General features: G+C 36.6%; 1 protein-coding gene across 1 annotated transcript in view; it reads left to right on the forward strand.

Annotated features, from left to right (window-relative positions):
• Window positions 1–13,192, forward strand: part of LOC102861063 (putative uncharacterized protein C14orf25-like) — a 125,638-nt gene extending 112,446 nt beyond the window's left edge. The window contains exon 5 of the mRNA XM_006891583.1: window positions 13,058–13,192. Within this exon, the coding sequence (XP_006891645.1) occupies window positions 13,058–13,192 (135 nt within the window). The remainder of the gene's footprint in view (window positions 1–13,057) is intronic.
• The last annotated feature ends 10,398 nt before the right edge of the window (window positions 13,193–23,590 follow it).

Here is a 23,590-nt window from a genome sequence, read left to right on the forward strand (position 1 = left end):
GGGTTGGGGGGAGATAATAAAGAAGATATTCAGGTAGCCAGAGAAAAGTCTACAACTGCTATCAGGGATTGGTGGCCAATTCAATCAAAAGTGTGCTGCCTTTTGAAGCATACTCTTGGAGTATCAAGTGAAGCTGGCCTTAACATTCCTTGCTAATTATTCCAAGTGAAGTCATATGTGTTAGATTGACATTTTTTATATGTTGAGACCTAGAAAGCTTCTTTAAAGACTGTACTATGTCACCTCTCCCAAAATGTCTTTTAATGATTAGGATGAAAGTTTACACAGCAAATTAATTTTCCATGCGATAATTCATACCTATTTTTTTTCATGACATTGATTGCCATCGCCACAATGTAACAGTACTGATCCTCACTTCCTTCTTATATTTCCTGTTTTCTTTTCACTTTTCCTATCCCTTCCAGCCTTCTGAACTTTGTCTTTGAACTAATACTGCTTTTTTGATCTTATGTGGCTATTTGTTCCAAGGAGAATAGAATTCCCGGTTATAATTGTACTACCTCATGGACTTGTCTGTTGTTTTGTTAAAAAGTTGAGCCAAAAAAGTGAGTTCAATTCTAGACTTGATGGGTCTAAAAGAGACTAAAAATCAAGGATTCCAGCCTTCTCTATCCTGACTGACTTTTGTGTCACATTTTTCTCCTCTATCTAGGACCCCCTATTGTGATCTCTTGCAGAGTGGTTGGCACTGATAGGCAGGTACCATCTAGCACTAATCTCAGAGTCATGGAAGCTGAGGTTTGATTGATCCGTTAAGGTGATGATATTTTGGTGAAAAAAAAAAGAGTTAAAAAAGTGTGCACAGGTGATTATTTTTATCTAGGCTTCAATCTGAGTCACTGGGAATTTGAAAATAAAAGGTGTACATGAGAGGAAAATGCTTAATGGTGAGTGCACCAAAGAGTTACAACCGGACAGGATTTTCAAATCCTTCCCTGGAAAAGCCATTTGAAAATAGTTCTTTTGGTTTATTGTGAATAGGAGTAAGTACTATAAGAAATTATGCAATATTAATTTTGGTCAGAAAGAGGCAGTTACTTTTTACGGTAGGTAGAATTTGTGTTTATCATGTGCTAGCTTCCTTACGCATTTGTATATGTTATTTTATAGTAATAACTTATTATATAACTCCTTTTATAGCTAAAACTCTTAAGTTATAGAGATGACAGGTAATTTGGACAAAGATATTAAGTTATAGAGGCAAAACTTGAACTGAGGTAGTCCATTTCTAGTCTTTCACTCCTTACCACTTTGAATCAGTAGTTGGAAAACATGGACATGGTGACAGAAATGAAGCTGGAAATAGAATGATTGAATTTTGCACAACCAATGACTTATTCTTTGCAAATACGTTTTGTAGGAAACATAAACACAGGCTATACACATGGATTTCACCTGATGGTATGCATAGGAATCAGATCGATTACATCTGCGGAAAGAACCACTGGAGAAGCTCAATATCAGCTGTGAAAACAAGGTCAGGAGCTGATTGTGGAAACGACCACCAACTACTCATCTGCAAGTTCAAGCTGAAGCTGAGGAAAATGAAACTGAATCCACAGGACCCAAAATATGACTTTGAGTTCATTCCACCTGAATTTCAGAACCATCTCAGGAACATGTTTGAGGACTTGAACACTAATGAGCAAAGACCTAATGAGTTGTAGGAGGATGCCAAATGTACCATCCAGGAAGAGTGCAAACGGTCATTACAAAGATAGAAGAGAGAAAAAAGACCTAAATGGATGTCAGAAGAAACTCTAAAGGTGCACTGGAGCGCAGAGAAGCCAAAGCACAAGGAAGAATTCAAGATAGTATAGAGCTGAACAGAAGATTCCAAAAGGCAGCACAGGATGACAAAGCAAAATATTACAATGAAATCTGCAAGGAGCTGGAGTCAGAAAATCAAAAGGGCAGAACCTGTTCAACATTTCTTAAGCTCAAGGAACTGAAGAATAAATTCAAACCTTGAATTGCCATAAATCAACGATGCTTTAGGCAGAATATTAAATGATCTAGGAAGTATTAAAAGAAGATGGAAGGAATATACTGAGTCACTGTATCAAAAGGAATTGGCAGACACAGAAGTATTTAATGAAACAACATATGAGCAAGAGCCTATCGTGATGAAGGAAGAAGTTGAAGCTGCTTTGAAGGAAATAGCAAAAATGAGGCCCCAGGAATAGATGGTATGCCAACTGAGGTATTTCAGCTAACAAATGCTGCCCTGGGCGTGCTCACCAAGTTGTGCCAAGAAATCTGGAGAACAACCACTTGGCCAACTGACTGGAAGAGATCTATATTTGTTCCCATCCCAAAGAAGGGTGATCCAATAGAGTGTGGAAACTATAGAACAATATCACTGATTTCACATGCAAGCAAGATTCTACTGAAGATTATCCAAAAACGACTGGAACAGCACATCAGCAGAGAATTGCCAGAAGTCCAGGCTGGGTTTAAAAGGGGTCGTGGTACTAGGGATATTGTAGCTGATGTTAGATGGATCTTAGCTGAAAGCAGGGAATACGAGAAGAATGTCTATCTGTGTTTCATTGATTATGCAAAGGCTTTTGACTGTGTGGATCATAACAAACTGACTCTGAGAAGAATGGGAATCCCAGAACACGTGATCATTCTAATGTGAAACCTATACTTGGACAAAGAGGCAGTCGTCAGAACAGAGCAGGGAAACACTGCATGGTTCAAAATTGGGAAAGGTGTACGCCAGGGATGTGTCCTATCTCCATACCTTTTCAACATGTATGCAGAACAGATTATCTGGGAGGCTGGGCTCTATGAGGACAAGTGTGGTGTCAGAATTGGAGGAAGATCTACTAACAATCTGTGTTATGCAGATGACACAATCCTGCTTGCTGAAACTGAGGAGGACCTGAAGTGCTTGCTGCAGAGACTCAAGGACTGCAGCCTTCAGTATGTATTGAGGTTCAATGTCAAGAAGACAAAGATTCTCACCCCTGGACCAATTGGCAGCATCTGAATAAGATGGAGAAGAGATTGAGATTTTTAACAACTTTAGTCTGCTTGGCTCCATGGTCAACAATCTTGACACCAGTAGCCAGGAAATAAAAAAAACCATATTGCGATAGGAAAACCTGCTGTTAGGGACCTGTCCAGGGTCCTGAAGAGCAATGGTGTCACTCTGAAGACTAAGGTGTGTCTGATACAGGCCATGGTCTTTTCAGTCACTTGTTATGCATCAGAGAGTTGGACAATGACTAGGGAGAATAGAAGAAGAATTAATGCCTTTGAGCTGTGGTGCTGGAGAAGAGTACTGAATGTACCATGGACTGCCAAGAAAATAAACAGACTCATCCTGGAGAGGGTTAAACAGGGTTGCTCCTTGGAGGCAAGAATTTTGGGGCTTTGTCTAACATATTTTAGACATGTTGTAAGGAGGGACAGGTTTTTGGAGAGGGACATCATGCTTGGGAGGGTGGAGGGACAGTGCAAGAGGGGAAGACCCTCTATGAGGCAGATTGATTCAGTCACTGGGGTAATCGGATGGGTGTGTCAGAGGCAGTATGATTGGCACAGGATAGAGCAGGGTTTAGGGCTGTTGTACATAAGGTCTCTATGAGTCGCAAGCGACTTGATAGCACATAACAACAACCACCATCACCACTACTTGGTAGTGCTACCTTTTTGGTATCAACCACTACTGGATGTTTGGGTAAGTAAAAGACATTTTCAGATGAAAAAAAAAAGTGGCTCATATCACAGAACTGACAAGAACAGTTTGGACAGAGAGACTTGGAGAAGAGTTAAAAAGGGTTCTAAATGGAAACTAGGGAGCTCTGGTGACCTAGTGATAAGGAGTGATAAGTGACTGTTTTGCCAATTGAAAGCCCTGCTGTTTGAATCCACCAGCTACTCTGCAAGCAGAAGATAGGAAAGCTCCTCCTTTGCAAATTACTGCCTCTGAAATCCTACTGAAGGGTCAGCTTTGAGTGGCTTCCAATGTGATGGCACAAAGCAACGAAAATAAACTGAAGCCAGAGGTATTCCAAGCAGGGGAAAAGAGAATGCCTAACAAGATAATATGATGGGTTATTGTGGGATATTGTGGAACACAGTATAATGCCATAAAAATAGCATAGTCATTTTTCTGTGTTTCATCCTAATAAGTCTTCAATAATAATCTCAAAACGTCTCAAATACAATTATCTTCTATGCCCCTTAAAAAAAAAAAAAATGAGCCTTTGAGAGCCTGCTGCGATGAGGAGAATCGCTAAAAGTCTGGAGACTGGCAGTAGTTCTGATTTGTTAGAACAAGGCTGAGTGTTGTGGTTTCTGCAGTCTATGCATTTATCTTGGATAAAATCTTGGGATGATTAAATGTTGAGAAGGCTAGTATGCTTGAATCTTTATAAAAGTAATTGGTAATCTCTTGGAGTCTGTGTATCTACTTAGTATCTAGTCTAGCACAAGAATTAAGGAGTAGTGTACTTTACTAAGTCTGGCAAATTGAATGGGAAGAAGGACCTCTGCTTGACAGAACTAATGGAACTCACACAAAAGTATGAGAGAGAAACAGTGTATGACTTCACCTGCGGAGACATATGTCAGAAGGGTTCATTCACAAGAAAATGAACAATTTGATACATACTTATCTGCATGAGCATTTCTACTTTTGGAGCTTATTAATATAATAAAGGCCATTAATGCTGTGGTCTAAATCAGGGCCAACAAAAAGAAAGATGAAATACTGATGACTTATGAAAAAAATGGCGGACATACACTAGCCAATAACAGGATTATGAAACACTTAAGGAGGGAAAAGGTCAGTAAAAGTCTGTGAAAAATTTAGATATGATTACATGACCTAACATTCTATAATGAAAGGAAGTTTAAGAGTTGTGCCAACATTTAGACCTCCCAATAATGAGTGATCTATTGTATTCAGAGTTTTAAAGCATACAAAGGATGAAAGAAGAAATATATCCATAGGTAAATATTAAAGTAACATGTAGCTATAATAATACTAAAAGACTAAGATCCAGAATGTGTTGAGGCCCGTGAGTAATGCTAAGAACAAAACAGTATTTGTGTGTGTGTGTGTGTGTGTGTGTGTGTGTGTGTGTGTGTGTGTTAGTTTTGGAGCAAAGAGATAAAAAAAGAAAGGATAACCCTGTCATTATGATTGAATGGTGTGATGAGAACAGATGACAGAGATGCCTTAATTTATTTTTTGGAACAAGGTTGAGGCTTCAAGTAAATAGAAATATGAATAGAGAAAAGGAAACTTATAAACTCCTATGTTGCTTCCCTCATATGTGACAAGGAGAATGATCATTAGTTTAGAAAAAAAGAAAAGAAAAATTGATAAAAGAAACTTGAAACCCAAGGTTGGTAAAAGATTTTAACAGTTAACTTAGATAAGTTTCAACCTGTTGTCTCAGACAACACTGATTCCTGCCAACAGGAGTGATATACCCTTGTCCACAAGAGCTTTAAAGGAGCTGGTGCGATGGGAGAAGTGCTAAAAGTCTGGAGACTGGCTGTAGTTCTGATTAGTTAAAACAAGGCTGAGTATTATGGTTTCTGTAGCCTATGTATTTATCTTGGAAAAAATCTTGGGATGATTAAATGTTGAGAAGGCTAGTTTGTTTGAATCCTTATAAAAGTTATTGGTAATCTCTTGGAGCCCGCATGGTTTCCCAAGAACAAGTCTTACAAGATCAACCTAGAATAAACATCATAAGATGTCTAGACCTGGTATTCAATGTAAGAGTAACATAGTCAACAAAACACAAGATATCAGAGATGGATTCCTTATTCTACCATTCCCAGCAGTGGGATCTTGAGCAAATCACTGAATTTCTTACCTAACTTTATGTCTAAAATGGAATTTTGACCATGCCTTCATTATGCCATTATTTTGAGTATTATTTGTGAGACAAACCACTTAGAATAGTACTTCAATATAAGAAAATGCAATAAGCATTGGCTATTATTACTTTAATCTGGATTTTAGCAATCCATTTATAAAAGCTTCTCAATGTCAGTTTTGGGGATAAGATTACTGTCAGAGGAACACAAGCCTATTTACAACTAGTTATCCAAAGGATGCACATTGGTGGATGATCGACACTAGTATAGTGTGTTAGAACTTCATCATATGTCTCAGTAATTTGGATGAAAATATGAAAGAGTCATCGATTAGATTTGCAGATAACACCTGAAACTTTATGAATAAGATTTGTTTGGTCAGACTAGCAATAAAATTCATTTGAGACAAATATGTGTTTGATCCTGCCTTTGAACCAACAAACTAAGTGTATAGATATGCAGTGTTTCAATTAGCAGTAATATTTAATAACTTCAGGATTTACGCTGTAACATCATCTTCAGATGGGAAGACAAATGCAATCATGGTTGTGTTGATGAATGAGTATCATAAAGGAAGGCTGTTTTTCTCTTGACTGATCTGATCGTGTTGTGGTTAGGTGCTTTTCTCTTGACTGATCTGATCGTGTTGTGGCTAGGTGCACAGTCAGCTTTGACTCATAGTGACCTTTTGTGCAACATAACAGAACCCTGTCCAACCCTGTTCTGTCTTCATAAAATCTGCTGTGTTTAAACCCATTGTTGCAGCCACTGTGCCAACCATTACATTGAGGCTCTTGCTCTTTTTCATGGCCCTCTAATTTACCAAGCATAATAATATCTTTCTCCAGGGACAAGCTTCTCTTGATAAGAAGCTCAAAGTATGTGAAATGAAGCGAAGCTCAAAGTATGTGAAATGAAGCTTCACTATCCTAACTTCTAAGGAACATTCTGGCTGGACTTCTTCCAGGATAGGTTTGTCTTTAGCAAGGCAAATTTGTTCTTTTGACAGTCCATGACACAGTAATTTTTTAAAACTTTTTTGCCCTGGAAGGAAATAAAGATCAATATTCCTGGTGTTGTTATTGCTGTGTACTGCTGAATTGGAACAAACCCATAGGTGATCACCCTGTGGGTTTTCAGAGGCAGCAAATCATACGGGAGGAGACTACCCATCTTTCTACTGTGGAACAGCTTGTGGATTTGAACCATATACATTTGTGTTGATAGCAGAATTCCTTACCATTAAGCCACCAGAGATACATCTGAAATAAGAGTGATATTGGCCATTTTGAAGCAGGCAATCACATGGTCTATATTTGAAGAATGACATATTAAAGAGGAATTGTGCTGCATTTTCAAGATCTATCCCCATGTAGATGCTGTCAGTGATGATAATAGTATCTATCCACGGAAACACACACACACACACACACACACACACACACACACACACACTCACACGAAAGACTAGTAAATAAATAGTCTGTTATTCAGATATGTGCATTAATAACTAGGACCAAAAATAAAGAAATACAAGATTTCTGCCCTTTTCTGCAGTTTGAAATTGATCAAACATGCAGTCAAGGTACATTATGAGTAACTGATGATTCGAGTGCAAAAGCTAGAATCAAAAGAAGGATTGGTAATTGGAAAGTATAGCCTTGGCGATAGAGAAAATGTTAGAGATTGAATGGTCCATGAAAGTAAAAATATGACCTTCAATGTATTCCAGCTGAGTTTAGAGACTAAGTACAGAGTATATTTAATGCACTGAACACAAATGACTGAAGGACAGATGAATTGGGGGATGATATCAAGGGCATCATACATGAAATTCTGGATTGTAGAGGGAATATATAATCAATGAGAACAATTGCCCTTTAGTACATTTTCTTAATGATTTTCAAAAAATATACACTTACATTCTTTCAGAGCAACTTCATCCTTCATCACCATAGGCTCTTGCTCATATGTTGTTCCATGAAATTCTTCTGTGTCTGCCAATTCCTTTTGGTACAGTTACTCTGTATACTCCTTCCATCTTCTTCTAATGGTTCCTGGATCATTTATATTCTGCCCAAAGCATCCTTAAGTATTGTAACTCAAGGCTTGAATTTGTTTTTCAGTTCTTTTAGCTTAAGAAATTCTGAGTGAGTTCAGTCTTTGCACATTCTGTCTACAGCTCTTTGCACATTTAATTATAATACTTTGCTTTGTCTTCCTGAGCTGCCATTTGAAATCTTGGCAGCTCTTAATTTATTGATTTCTTCCCTTTGCTTTTACTTCTCAGCAATATTCAGAATCTCTTCTGACATCCATCTTGGTCTTTTCTTCCACCTCTGTCTTTGTAATGAACTTTTGCATTCTTCATGGATGATATTCTTGATATCCTCCCTCAGCTCATCAAGTCTTCGCTCATTGGTGTTTAAGGTCTCAGACCTGTTTCTGAGATGGTTCTGAAATTCGAGTAGGATAGACTCAAGGTCAAATTTTGGTTCTTGTGGATTTGATTTAATTTTCTTGAACTTCAGCTTGAACTTACATATGAGTAGTTGGTGGTCTGTTCCACAATTAGCACCTGGCCTAGTTTTCACAGCTGATATTGAGCTTCTCTAGCAATTCTTTGCACAGATGTAATGGATTTGATTCCTATGCATACCATCAGGTGAAATCCATGTGTATAGCCTGCGTTCAACTGCTCTGAAAGAATTAGCAAAAAACAAGGCCCCAGGTATTGATGGCATACCAATTGACATGTTTCAACAAACAGATGTTGCCTTGGATGGACTCACTAAGTTGTGCTAAGAAATCTGGAAACAACCACCTGGCCAACTGACTGGAAGAGATCTATATTTGTTCCCATTCCAAAGAAAGATGACCCAATAGAGTGAGGAAATTATTGAACAATATAATTAATATCACATACAAGCAAGATTCTGCTGAAAATCATGCAAAAATGACTGGATTGGCACATCAAGAGAGAACTGCCAAATGTGCAGGGTAGGTTTAGAAGAGGCTGAGATATTCTATCTAATGTTAGATGGATCTTGGCTGAAAGCAGAGAACACCAGAAGAATGTCTATCTGTGTTTCATTGACTATGCAAAGGAATTTGACTGTGTGGATCAAAACAAGCTGTGGCTAACTCTGAGAAGAATGGGAACCCCAGAATATTTGACTATGCTTATGTGAAACCTATACTTGGACCAGAAGGCAGTCATCAGAACAGACAAGGAACCACTGAGTGGTTTGAAATTGGGAAGGATGTATACCAGGGATCTGTCTTATCTCCATACTTTTCCAATCTATATGAAGAATAGATTATCTGGGAGGCTGGGCTCTATGAAGAGGAATGTGGCATCAGAAGACTCATCAACAAACTGTGTTATGCAGGTGACACAACCATGCCTGCTGATACTGAAGAGGACCTGAAGTGCTTGTTGAAGAAGGTCAAAGACTGCAGCCTTAAATATGGATTGAAGCTCAACATCAAGAGAGCAAAGACTGGACTGATTGTCTGCATTATGATAGATGGTGAAGAGATTGAAATTGTTAACAGCGTTAGTTTGCTTGATTCCACAAACAACACTCTTGGTACCAGCTTACAGGAAATCAAAAGACAAATTGCATTTGGAAAGTCTGCTGTCAGGGACCTCTGAAGAGCAATGATGTCAGTCTGGAGACTAAGGTGTGCCCGATCCAGGTCATAGTCTTTGCAATTATTTACTATGTGTCAGAAAGCTGGACAATTACTAGAGATGATAGAAAGAACTGATGACTTTGAGCTGTGGTGCTGGAGAACAGTATTACCATGGACTTCCAGGATAACAGTTTCATACTGGAGAGAATGAAATCAGGCTGCTCCTTGGAGGCAAGGATTCTGAGGCTTCGTCTGATGTACTTTGGGCATGTTTCAAGAAGGGACCAATCCTTGGAGGGGGGCATCATGCTTGGAAGGATGGAGGGACAGTGCGAGAGAGGAAGACTCTCAATGAGATGGACTGATTCAGTGACTGGGGTAATGAGGATAGGTGTGTCTGAGACAATAAGTTTGGCACAGGATAGAGCAAGTTTTAGGGATATTGTACATAGGTGGCATATAACAACAACGCAGCACACCTGCGTACTTAACTGCACTATTCCTTATCCTTGTTAAGTCATGATGCTTTCTTTTTATATGTTTTTATTTTATGTTCTCCAAAATATGCCTTTAATGGCTTTACTGTGTGCCACTACCTGGCTATGTTATAGTGTATTGACCCTTTTCTCTGTTAGAAAGTTATTGTTGCCTATTTCTGTCACTAAATGATAAATATTCATTAAACTTTAAAAAGTATAGGGAAGAAATATCTGACCATAATTTACTTCGAATACTATGTTCAGACTAGTGTAGAACAAATTGGAGAGTGGAAATAAATAGGCTATTCAAGAGGACAAAGCTTAGTACTTGAAATCTATGCCATGTAAATCAAAGTTGAAGGGACTGTGGTGCTTGTCGGTGAGGGAAACGCTTATCAAGGAAAGTCAGCCCTATAAATATTTAATTTCACTGTCAAAGAGAAGAGCACTACGTCATGCCTGTATAGTTCCCAAGGTCTGAACTGAGATTAATTGAGCAATGTTTTTAGATTCATTAATAAAGAAACAAAAAAATTTTAATAACTGAACAAGTTTCAAAGGATTATCAGATTGCCATTGGATAGATCTAAATTCTATGTTGAGTGTTCAAACCAGAAGAGATGACTGTTTGATGAAGAGAATTAAAATATTAACTAGGTAGTTAGATAGAAAGCTCTAGATTTTTGTTACATCTGTATTCAAGACATTACAACAGCTCTTTCATTACTATATTAAGTCCAAACTCTCTACCTTATTTATAAAAAACCTTCCTTTATAAATTTATGATAAATATTCAAAATACTTGTATAATTTATGAAAGTTCTTTTTAGCTTGTGCTTGGAAGCATTAGTTATGCCAAACTTGAAAAGACTAAGGATAAGTTCTAGTAAAGTACTAATCAAGAAGAGATTCATAGGCATAAAAATCTTAAATATCCTTTTAAATGATTTAAGATAATAAAGACATTATAAATAAATATGGTGCTAATATTTTTATTATTATAAAGGTATAAATGTATAAATTTAGGAGGAGATTTAGAGGAAACTATCAGTTTACCATTTTTCATACTCTTTTCAAAAGCCTGATATTTAGCAAGTAGGTGTCCATCTTGCTTCCTAGTCTTTTTTAATCAAGGAGCTTCACCAAAACCTGTCCACAATGGGTAATCTGTATGGCATTTGACACACCAGTGGCACTGATTTCAGTATCACAGTAACCCCAGGTTATCTCAGTAACTGACAAATGCTGTATCTCTCAGAACAATGTTCTCTCCAAACACAATTAACACCAGGCCAGAGGGCCTGTGGCCCACAAGTCCAGCCCACTTTTAAATACAAAGACCTACCCACCAGGTGCTTACTGCTTAAACAAGAGGTTTGCAACCTACAGCTGACTGTTAACAAATAAAAAACAACCAATCAGCTTATACTTGATTGTAAACAAAATAAAAACCAAACAGTTTATATCCAGCTTTCAAGTAAATAAATGGCTGCAGCATCCAATTTCTTCAAGCTGAAGACTCATCCTCGGCAAGACCCAACTGACTTTTAAATACAACGATAATTTAAAAATGGCTAGAACAGTACATAAATTGGGAACTGCTAGAATTTTAAGCAGGATTTAGAAGTGGCTGTGGCACCAGGGATACCATTCCTGATGTCAGATGGATCCGGGCTGAAAGTAAAGAATACCAGAAGAATGTCTTTTTGTGTTGTATTGACTCTGCAAAGGCATTTGATTGTGTGGATCATAACAAGTTGTGGCTGACATTGAAAAGAATGGGAATCCCAGAGCACTTAATTGTGCTCGTGTGAAAATTCTACGCAGGGGCACACTACATGGTTTAAAATTTAGAAGGGAGTGCATCAGGATTGTATTCTTTCTCTATACTTATTCAGTCTCTATGCGGAGCAAATGATCTTAGAAGCTAGACTCTGTGAAGAGGAATGTGGCATCAGGATTGGAGGGAGACCCATCAATAACTTGTGTTATGCAGATGACATAACCTTTCTTACTGAAAGTGAGGAGGACTTGAACCACTTGTTGAAGATCAGCGAATGCAGTTTTCAGTATGGATTGTATCTCAATGTCAAGAAAACAAAAAAAATCTTAACACTGGACCGATAGACAGCATCATAGTGCATGGAGAGGAACCTGAAACTGTCAACAGCTTCATTTTGCTTGGATCCACAATTAACACCCTTGGTACCAGCAGTCAGAAAATAAGAAGACACTTTGCACAGGGGAAATCTGCAGTTAGGGGTCTTTCAAAATTATTGAGAAGTAATGATGTCAGTTTGAGGACTAAGATACATCGGATTTAGGCCATAGTATTTACCATTACTTGCTATGCATCTGATACCCGGACAGTGAGTAAGGATGACGGAAAAGGAATGTCTTTGAGCTGTGGTGTTGGAGAAGAGCACGGCGGAACATCCCATAAACTGCCGAGAGAACAAATGAAAATGTCTTGGAAAAAGTGCAGTAGGAGTGCTCTTTGGAGGCAAGCATGATGAGGCTTTGCCTCACATGCTTTTGGCATGTTGCTAGGAGAGGCTGTTCCTTGGAGAAGGACATGACGCTGGGAAGGGTGGAGGGTTGGCGAAGGAGAGGAAGACCCTGAGCCAGATGGGTTGACACAGTGACTGCTGCAAAAGTCTCTCTGTGTATCAGGAAGTGTGAGGATGGTGCAGGATAGAACAAGGTTCAAATCTTTTGTTCATAGGGTCTCTATGAGCCAGAGTTTCTAGGTTGACTGAAACAGTTAAGGACTATTAATGGAAAGGCTGATGGTATAAATCTATTCATAGGTGATCCAGAAGATAAGTCTGGTGACCTGCTTCTGAAAGGTCACAGCCTTGAAAACCTTATGGAGAAATTCTAGTCTGCATATGTGAGGCCACAATGAATTGGAATTGACCTCAAGAGCACCCAATTATCAATTAACCTTTAGGAGTTATATTCTTAATAAAATATACATTGAAATATTAGAAGCTCGTAAGATGTGACATTAGATAACTCTCATGCTATAACTTCCTTTAACAGAATGCTTTATATATTTTCTAAAGGTTTCATCATCAGAATTCTTGCAAATTAAAGGAAAAGAAATGAAGCGATTTAGAAAAAGTAAATATGGATTTTACCAACGAAGATTGGCGAAGTCTTTCAAATTCTTAGGAGATAAAAAAGTAACTAAAAGGTGACTAATTTAATTTATAAATTTTATTATTGGAAGAGAAGTTATTTTATAGCACTTATAAATGAAAATGCACATTTTTTAAAAAGATAAAGATATTTTAGAAATTTGCATATTTAATCTGAGTTGCCTGAAGAATTAGTGGCTGATTTGCAGTTAGAATATATATGTTCTATTCCACGTTTTAAATAACTTTTAACTGAATCTTACTTTGATGATATAATAATAGCTCAAATAAAAACTGAATAAAGAAAAATGAAATATTAGCATGTTGGATTTTATTTTCTGGTCATTGTAATGTCTCATTTGTAGAACTGCTTATTATATTGGCTAATCATATTATGGAAAAATAAACGCTAACCTAACAAAATGACCATAGGACAATAAATTTGATCATTTGGGTGACTTTTTTCCTCTCTGATATTGTTTCCTATTTCATTTTCCCTAATATTCTTTTAATTGGCAATTAATTTTACTACAGGAATTAATTTTCAATCATAGGGTATAAATGTAATTTAGATTATAGTTTGCCTTTACCATTTACCTTGTTGAAAGTGATTTTTCTCCTTGTACCACCGATACGTTTTTATGGCTTGGTTTCTTCTAGATTCTTCTTCATTTAGTTCTTTATGGAGGTTTAAAGAAGCTTTAATTATTAGCTCTTGTTGTTTCTTAGGGCACTGAAAGGTGTGCTGGACATGGAAGACAACCTTTTTTATGGCCAACCTAAAGTTTGTAAATGGATATTACTCACAATTAAGTAGCTGAGAATAGACTCATGGGAAAAGAATTCCAAAGTTTATGAAACCGTCAAATTGGCATTTAAGTGACCCTGTACATGCCATTGCTTATCTGCATTGCTTTAAGCTCATTTAGTTAGCCAGATTATGTATTAAAACAAATAGTGACAGCAGACAACAAGTATTTTACCTTCAATAAATAGTTACTGTCAGATTATCAATGGTGCAGAAACTTCTTGACTTTTTTCCCTGACAAAACCTTGCATTTTAGTGCATTAAGCAAAGTAGCATGGCCACACACAGAGCCAGGGTCTTTTCTTTTTTATGTCTTAGTGTTTCAAAGAATGACAAATAGTCCTGTTTAAGGAGAGTATGCTATAAAAACACACAGTCTTTTTTGAGCATGCCAAAAATATTTGTAGATCTTCTTGATGTACACAGTGCTCTTTTAATTCATTAAAAATGAAATTTGATGGTTCCACTAAAGAGAAGGAAAGAATAGTATCCAGAAGAACAGAGAAAACTTATATTGTAGGAGAAGATTTGGGAAAATATTATTGGAAATTTTTTTATTCTTTTTTTTCTTCAATTGATTGTTAATTTAACTTTTCTCACCAGTAATAAGCCTTCAAATTAAATTACTGTCTTGCAAATTCAGCCATCTACTTAAAAGACATTCACTTGTTGATCTATATTATTGAGATGTGATGGGGAACATGACAATACAGATTGGCTGTGATAGTTTTTCTTTTTTAAAGAAAAATAAAATATCCTAAATGTAGTCTCTAGTATATCCCTTAGCCAGTGATTATGTAGATGTCCTTGATATAAGAGGTCACCATCTCTTTTTCTTTGTTTTTAAATCTTCTGGTCTTTTCTTAAGAACACAGGGTAGTTGGATGTCCTACTTGCCTGAAAACTCTTGCCGCCTTCTTCTTTACATAAAAATGTGGAAGTTTTATGCCCTGTTTCTGTTTGGCTGCATTTCACTTTGGAAATCACATGAACAGCTCTCTTTAATGTACATAGGGAGATTTGATGGCTCAGACCATAGGGAATTGGGCTGATAACTCAAAGGCTGCATTTCTCTGGTGTTTGGAATCCACCAACTGCTCCATGGGAGAAAGATGGACAACCTCTTCCTGTATGATTCAGAATTAGAGACTCTGAGAACCTGCAGGAGGGTCAGCTATGAGATGATTTTGACTAGATGGCAATGTGAGAGAGATATGTACATTTCATTACTAGCAATGAATTAGGTACTTTGAAGTGTAAAAAGGTAGATAAGAAGAGTAAATATAAAACAGTAATTTCTTGAGCGACTTTTAGGGACCAGGTATATAACTGTTATTTATGAATTAATTTACTAAGTTAATAAAAATTCTTACAAATACAAGAATAGAGACTTTTATCTATATTTTAGAGAAAACTTCCAGAAGACTGAAAAACAACACCAAACCAAACCCAAAATAATCAACCAAACAAAACACCCACCAATACAACAAAATCCCAAAACTCCTCTATCATTAAATTGATTTCAATTCATGGTGACCCTCTGTTGGGTTTCAAGGTTATGTATTTTTGGGAGGAGTCTGCTCATCTTTCTCCTAAGGAGATCCTAATGGATTTAGAACCACTAACCTTGCAGTTAGCTTCCCACCACATAACACGTTTCACCACCAGGGCTCCTCTCTGAAAGGCTATATAGTTTTCAAGTGAAAACTGTAGAACCAAGATTTTTATCCAGTCCCAGCTTACTCTAAAGGCTATATTCTACATAATATTTTACTTTTCTAAGATAGTTGCAGACTAATGGAGTAGTCAGTGAACAGACTACAGTTTTACCTATTTGATTAAGGGATCCTACAGATGACACACACACAAAAGGGCAATATAGAAAATAACCATTTGTAAAAGGAGAAACAAAAGGAAAAATCAGTGAAATTTTCCCATGATATAATATTTGAAGGATGTTCAGAGATGAACAGAAGGATTAGCAATATTCACTTGTAACTGAAAGGAACTGACAAGTTTTGTTGGCTTTATGATTTGTGCTGGGAATTGACAATATTAATATTGCTGTTAGGTGCAATTGTGTAAACTTTGGCTCACAGAAACCGTAAGTAAAAATAGATTAAAACCTTGCTCAATCTTTCACCACCCTTACAATCTGTGCTTGAATTCATTCATTGTTGAAATCAGTGTATTAGTTTATCTAATTATGGAGGTTGTTTGCTGATACTGCATCTTTTCAAGAAAAATGGCTCTTTCAGAAGACTGATCTTTTCTGCTAATATGCCAAAGTATGTGAGAAAAGTCTCACACTCCTTGCTCCTAAGGGGCAACCTGGCTACATTTCATGAAGACAGATTTATTTGTTCTTTTGGTATTCCGTGGTTTATTCAGTACTCTTCACCAACATCGTAATTCAAAGACACCAATTCTTGTTCAGTCTTCCTCAGTCGTTGCCCAACTTTTACAGATCTGAGAAGAGCTGGGAAAGTCTGAAATCAGGGGCCTTTCCAAATTACTGAGGAACAGTGATGTTAGTTTGAGGACTAATGTATGCCTGATTTTTAGAACAGGGTCTTTTCAATCATTTGCTATGTGGCTGAGAGCTGGACAAAGAATAAGGATGATGGAATAAAAATTGATGCCTTTGAACTGTGGTGTTGGAAAAGAGTACTGAATATCCTATCAAAGGCCAAAAGAACAAATATTTATGTCTTGGAGATGGTTCAGTCAGAGAGCTCCTTGAAGGCAAGGACAGTGAAGTTTCATCTTACATACTCTGGGCATGTTGCTAGGAGAGGTTATTCTTTGAAGGACATCATACTTGGAAAGGGGAAGGGTCCGCAAAGGAGAGGAAGACTCTCAGTCTGGTGGATTGACACAGTGACTGCCACAATGGGCATGGTTGTGTTAGAGATTGTGAGGTTGGCACAGGACTGAACAGGGTTCATGGTGTCTCTATGCGTCATTTTCAACATGACAATGACAATGGGATGCTGTCAGCACAGAAGGAACAGCAATGAAGATGGTTTTTCCTATGTGGAAGAGAAGACTGAGTCACCCTAGTTTGGAGGATGGAAAAGAAAAATTCAGTGACTAATTAAAAAAAATAAATAATTAGGGAGCTCAGGTGGTCTAGTGGTAAGAAGCTATGTTGCAATCCTGAAGGCATTCAGTTGGAGCCCACCAGCTGCTTCAAAGGATAAGGACGAGCAATCTCCTCCTGGGCGATTAACTGCCTCTGAAAACACACTGGAGGGGTAGCTATGGGTCAGTTCCTACTGTATGATATACAACACAAAAGTCAAATTATGATTATGAGAGGTAGATGAAAATTGAGATAGTATAAACTTGGAAAACAAAACCCTTACAGAAGGAGAAAAATATAAATAAAGAATTCAACATTGTTAGCTTTGGCTTAGAGATTATCAAGAACATAGGCTATTATTTGGTGAAACATGAAGGTATAGTTAAGTAGGGAAGTGGAGGAGTATTGGTTAATAAGGACTGCTTTCATCTCATCCCCTTTCCTCAAACACAAACTCATTATCACTGACTCGAATTTGACTCATAGCAATTCCATAGACTTAGTGTGGAATTGCTTGTCAATATTTCCAATACTGTAATTCTTTACAGGAATAGACTGCCAATTTTTCTCCTGTGGATTAGCTGGTAGATTTGAACTTTGAATGGTTTGGTTAGCATCTGAGTGCTTTACCACCATCATACCAGTGTTCCTATTTTATTTTTGGACTCCTTAATAGACATTGTTGTGTGCTGTCAAGGTGCACCTGACTCATAGCTGGCCCTCTGATGGTTTTTCAGAGGCTGTAACTCATGCTAAAAGAGATGGCTCATCCTCCTGTGGAGCAGCTGGTGGATTCAAACCTTGTATAAGAAAGAAATTTGTCTGCAATGTTGAATTTGAATCCCAGTAGCCACACACTAATTTTATGTCTATGCAAGAGAAAGATAAAAATAATGATATATAGGTTTATTGTGGGTATTAAAGGAAAAAAATAAATAAAATACAGAGCCTGGCACAGAGTAGGTACTCATCAAGTATTTATTGAATGCTAGTGGAACTGGGGATTGAGGATGCAGATCTTCATATCCCATCTCTTCTTGAAGTGCTGGAGAGAAACTAGTATAATTGGAGGGGGAATGCCACACTGATTTGGGAAGAATAAGTCTATTGAGGGTAGCTAATAGATAGTTACTCTATTTCTTCAAGGACATACATTCAAGCAGAGGAGCAGTGAAGTCATACATGCAGTGAAGTCATACATGACCTATGATGTCTCCAACTGAGCTCTAGAATTCAGGAGAATAAGTAACTTGAGGAGGGGATGATGATGAGTTTACTTTTAGGTTTGTCAATTCTGAAGTGCCTGTGAGACAGCATGGTTGGTATGTTCATCAAGGCTTTTGGACATAGAAGTTTGGAACTTGAGACAATGATCCTTATATTGTGATACTTAGTTTGTTGATATGAAATGTGTAAATACATATTATATTTAATGACAAAATAACACAGAAGTTTACTTTCTTATCTATTTAGCAAAAAACAAAAAGACGAACCTGCTTCTAGCCTTCATGACCTCTGCACCACTATCCCAACCCATGGACTGCCTATTGACTTGTGCCTAGCTTCTCGAGTATTTCATACAGCTGACAAAAAAGGCCACAATACTCTACTTGGAGCCACTGGAAAGCTTTTCTCAGATGATCTTATTACGGCTGAAGAATTGCAAGATAGGTAAGAGTTCCACTAGTAATGAAATGTTAAAGTAGATTTACATTTTCAAAAGATTATTTCCTTGAGCTTTAGATTTTAAAAAGACTTTCGGCGAGCTCTGGTGACCTAGTGGTAGGAAACTGCACTGCAATCCCAGAGGTGCACGGTTCAAATCCACCAGATGCTCTGCTGAAGAAGGAGGAACAATCGCCTCCTGTACCAGTCAGATCCAATTTGACGGTACACACATAAGAAGAATAAATATATAAATAAATAAAAATTATCTTAAAAAAATGCCCCCCCCCAAAAAAAGACTTTCGTTTTAGGACATTAAGAGAGGTTCAGGTTTTTGTTTTTTTCAATTCTATTTCCACTCTCTCCCAGATGAGAGCAGTGTCTCTGTGTTCAGCTGTTGTTGTCATGAACCATCACTTATCATTGTTCTTGTGTACCATAGAGTTTGAACCGACCCGCAACTGACCCGTAACTGACCCTTCAGCGTGGTTGCAGAGGCAATTAGTTGCACAGGAGGAGATTACCCATCTTTCTTCTGTGAAGCAGTTGGTGGGCTCAAACTGCGTGCCTTTGGGATTGCAGCGCAGCTTCTTGCCACTATGCCACCAGAGCTCCCCTTCACCTGTCATTAGCTGACCTTTGAGGATTGGCTTAGAATTTCCAAAGTATCATCCATGTAATTTCATATGTGTATCTTCATAACAACTTTCTGGACTACAAGGTGAAAACTAAGGTTAAAAAAAGTAAAATAAGGCTTACATAACTAATAGTTTCAGGCTGAGGAATCCAGTCTTTTGAAATATATTTGACCATCATACTAAATCATGCAGACAACCAATTCTTTCTTGATGTTTCTTTTATCTTGTAATCTCCCTTTTCTTTGGAATTTGAATTTAACTTTTGTGGGAGAGTAAATAATTGAAAAGTTTCTTAAGTAAGAGAAGAGACTTCTAGAAATGAATATGCTACCATCTTGATGAGACTAAGCATCCATAGGGCTTCTTTTCCAAAGAGTAAAATATTATTTAGTGTAGCAAAACTATTTGCTTACTTTGCTATTGTTGTTGTTAGGTATTTGTTGAGTAGACTACAGCTTACAGCAATCCTATGACAGAAACAATGCCCTTTCCTGTGCCATCTTCACGTGACTTAGATATGCCTGATGAAAACCATCGTGTTTTCAATTGCTTTGTGTACAGCTGAAAGTTGGACAGTGAATAAGGAAGACTGAATAAGAATTTATGCCTTGCATTGCAGTGTTCAAAGAGAGTATTGAATATCCTCTAGCAAAAGATTCAACAAATCTGTCTCAGAAGGAATGCAACCAGAGTGCTCCTTAGAGGCAAGGATGGGGAATTTGCATGGTCATACTTCAGGCATGTTGTCAGAAGAAGGCAATCCTTGGACAAAGACATCATGCTGGGAAAGGAAGAGGATCAGCAAAAGAGAGGAAGTCCCGCAGCAGTTGTCTGGGCACAGTGATTACAACAATAATGTGACAAAGATTGTGACAATGGCACGTGATAGGGCAAGCTTCCGATCTGTTGTTCATAGGGTTGCTGTGTGTCCTGGTTAATTGACTAGAGAGGACCAAGCAGCATCAACCACATGCATTTTTATGATATAATAAGCCCATTTCCTGAATTTGGTGTGGTGATTTTTTTTTGTTTATTAAGTAAAAGTTGAAATTCTTTACTACATTCTAATAATCACCTGGTGATTAGCTCTGGTAGCCTAGTGGCAAGAAGCTGCCATCCCCTCAAAGGCAGACACTTCAAATCCACCAGCTGTTCTGCAGGAGACGGATGGACAGTCTCCTCCTGTGTGATTAACTGCTTCTGAAAACCCACTGGACGGTCAGCTAGGCCAGCTATGAGTCAGTTCTGACTTGACAGTACACAACAACAACACCACAACAATAACAATAACCTCCTGGTATCCTAGCGGTTAGTTATCACAATGAATTTCAATTTGAAAGACCTAAAAGAAGGTCATTCTTGTGTTTAAGCAAAAAAGTATTTTTAGGATTTGTCAATTGTAATTTTATACATTTAAAGTATTTTCGTTTGAATTTATTTTATGTTTGTTAAATTTTGGGGAATAATTACTTGTTAAGAATTTTGGAAATTTTGACAACGAATTCAATGTTTCCAGTAGGAAAAAAAAATAGTATCACATTACATTCTTTGGAATGTCTTATAAAAGCCTGAAGCTAGGAGTGGGAAATAAAGACATAACTTACTCATCATGCAATGATGTTTTGAGCCATTTCTGTTAGCACTCTACAACCCAAGCATCATTCTAAAGATTTAAAGCTTGTATTATTCATGCAAAATGCTGTTTTCTTTCCATTTATAAAAATATTTTTTTTTCTTTAAGAAGAACTTACTTTCTTTTCCCAACAAAGTCAATAGACGTTCTATTTGATGATGATAATTCTTGGCAATTTGTTCCTAAGTACCAAATAAGAAGTTAATTTAAGTACTGAATATTTAATTCTCTGGCATCCATCTCTTGAGGATTACCTTGCTAAACATAGCTTAACCTTCTCAAAATATATCTTTCTCCTGAGCCTACAAGTTCAGAGAAATATGCAATTTTTTTTTCTGCAGTAATAAGGGTTCTCAAAGAAGATAATTGTAAACATAAAAGAAGTACTCTTTCATTTGGTATTTTGTTTTTGTGTGCAATGAACAGTTAACTCCATAGCATAATATTACTGTGGTTATATAGTTTCAATGCTTTCTTAATCCTGTGAATAGTGATTGTTATTAGTGGCAAATCCCAAGGATGTTTTTCAGTGGAATAGTAAAGGTACATACCTGACATTATTGGAAATTGAAAGGTACTATTTAAACTTTTGATTGTTTTGTGAAATAGCAATTTTAATGAGAACTAGAAAAATATTCCACATTAACCACCTTTTTGCTTTTAAAATTAATTTATGACTTGTTATGAGAAATTTATAGACATTGTTTGTTTAGAATTCTTCACATGGAATTTCCAACCTTGAATTTTCAAAGAGAGGAAATCATTAAAAGGTGCCATTAAAACTTCTAAATAATGTTAATAGTTTGATGAGCACAGTCTTAGACATATTTGTAGATTTGTGTGTGTGTGTGTATGCATATGTGTGTGTGTGTGTATGTATGTTTAAGCCACATACAGCTTTTCATAATTTTTTCTTATTCAGTGTGTTTGGAAATTTGGACTATTTTATGATATTCACAAGTATGAATATTATCTATAAAACTGTAAGATAGGAAAATCCATTGGAGTACCATTGATTAACAATTTTTGTTTAAAATTGTTTTTGTTAAAATTTTTAATGCATATTTCTGGATTTATTTTAGAAAAGTTGTATCAATTTATGCTTTTACCAGTATCTTCTGCCACTATTCATTTTCTTACATGCTTGACAAACTATTACGTACTTTTTTTTACTTTTTGTAATCTGATGAGGAAAAATGAAAATTTTAAATTAATTTTAATTAACTTTAAAATTCAAGTTAGTGAGGTTGAACTTTTGACTACTTGATTTCCTTCCTTTTGAGAATGATCAGTGTATTCCCGTAAATCATTAATCTTTTTCTGTTTGCTTTGTGTCATTCTACAGAAAAAGCTTTAATTGTCATATATATATATATATATTGAAGACTTTTCCCAAGTTGATATTTTTTATTTTATTTTAGTGGTATTTTGTGCCATGCACAAGTTATAATTTTAATGTACTTAATACTAGTAAGTATTTCTTTATATATTATTTTCTGGATAGTCTTTTAAAGTTCTTCTTAACCCTTAGATTTTAAATATATTCTCTCATAAGTTCTCCTATGAAGTTTATGAATTCTTTTTAAAATGCAAAGTTTTTATTTATCCAATTTATGTTGATAAGAGGAATAAGTATTATTTTGTTGCTAGTCAACTAAGTGAACATTATTTCATGAATCCTATTTTTCTCACTGATTTGAAATTATTAACTTTTTATACCTTAAATATCAATGTGTCATTGAGTTTGTTCATGGATGTTTGTTCTGCTTCACTGATTTGTCTCTGTGAAATTATCTGTGTGTGCCACTGACCCACCAGTCTATTGAGAGAATCAGTGGCACAAATACTGCACTACACATATTGGCTCACCTTAGCATCCCTTGTTATGGCCAGCTTCCTAGTGCTCAGGATATTGGTCTTAAGACCTAACCCTTAACTTGACTTTAAACTGCAAAGGATATGCACAGACAAATTTAGAACAAATATGGACAGGTCATTATTTATGTACATTAAACAAGCACAAGTGGAAAACCAAAGATTAAGTATCATATTTAAATGTTTTGAAACAAAGAATATTTTAGGATATAGAAATATGGAACAGACCCTCAAATCTTAAAATCCAGAGATAATATTTTTAAGTATCTTAAATATCATATTTCAGACTTTTTTATGCGGATAAGACATGTAGGAAGAAGCTCAGATGATGTCATATATATACATAATACATACACATCTATATATATTATATATATACATATACATATAATTTTTTTTACTTAGTTCTTTACCTTGCTATGTTGTAAACATCTTTCCATGTCAAGTAATACAGTTCTAAGTGAAATAGAAATCAGCATTTTGTGTGTGTGCATAGCCATATTAAATTAGAACTAGTGAAGCACCTACAAACAAGAGAGACCTTGCCTCCAGAGTACTTTGGAGACTAGCAGAGAAGATGGTGAATGAATTTACTATTGTGTATGTGACAGTTTTTCTAGAAATAGGCAGCGTGTTATGGAAACTCATGTGAAGGGCCTCTGATCTTTTCCGTGGAGGCATGAGTAAATTATGGTTAAACTGAATCTTAAAAAGTGAATAGAAATTAGCTAGGAGAAGTAGACTGTTGAAAATC

This window comes from Elephantulus edwardii, unplaced genomic scaffold, assembly GCF_000299155.1.
Source record: "Elephantulus edwardii isolate Elephantulus edwardi_28Jun2011 unplaced genomic scaffold, EleEdw1.0 scaffold00100, whole genome shotgun sequence".
NCBI classification, from domain to species: Eukaryota; Metazoa; Chordata; class Mammalia; order Macroscelidea; family Macroscelididae; genus Elephantulus; species Elephantulus edwardii.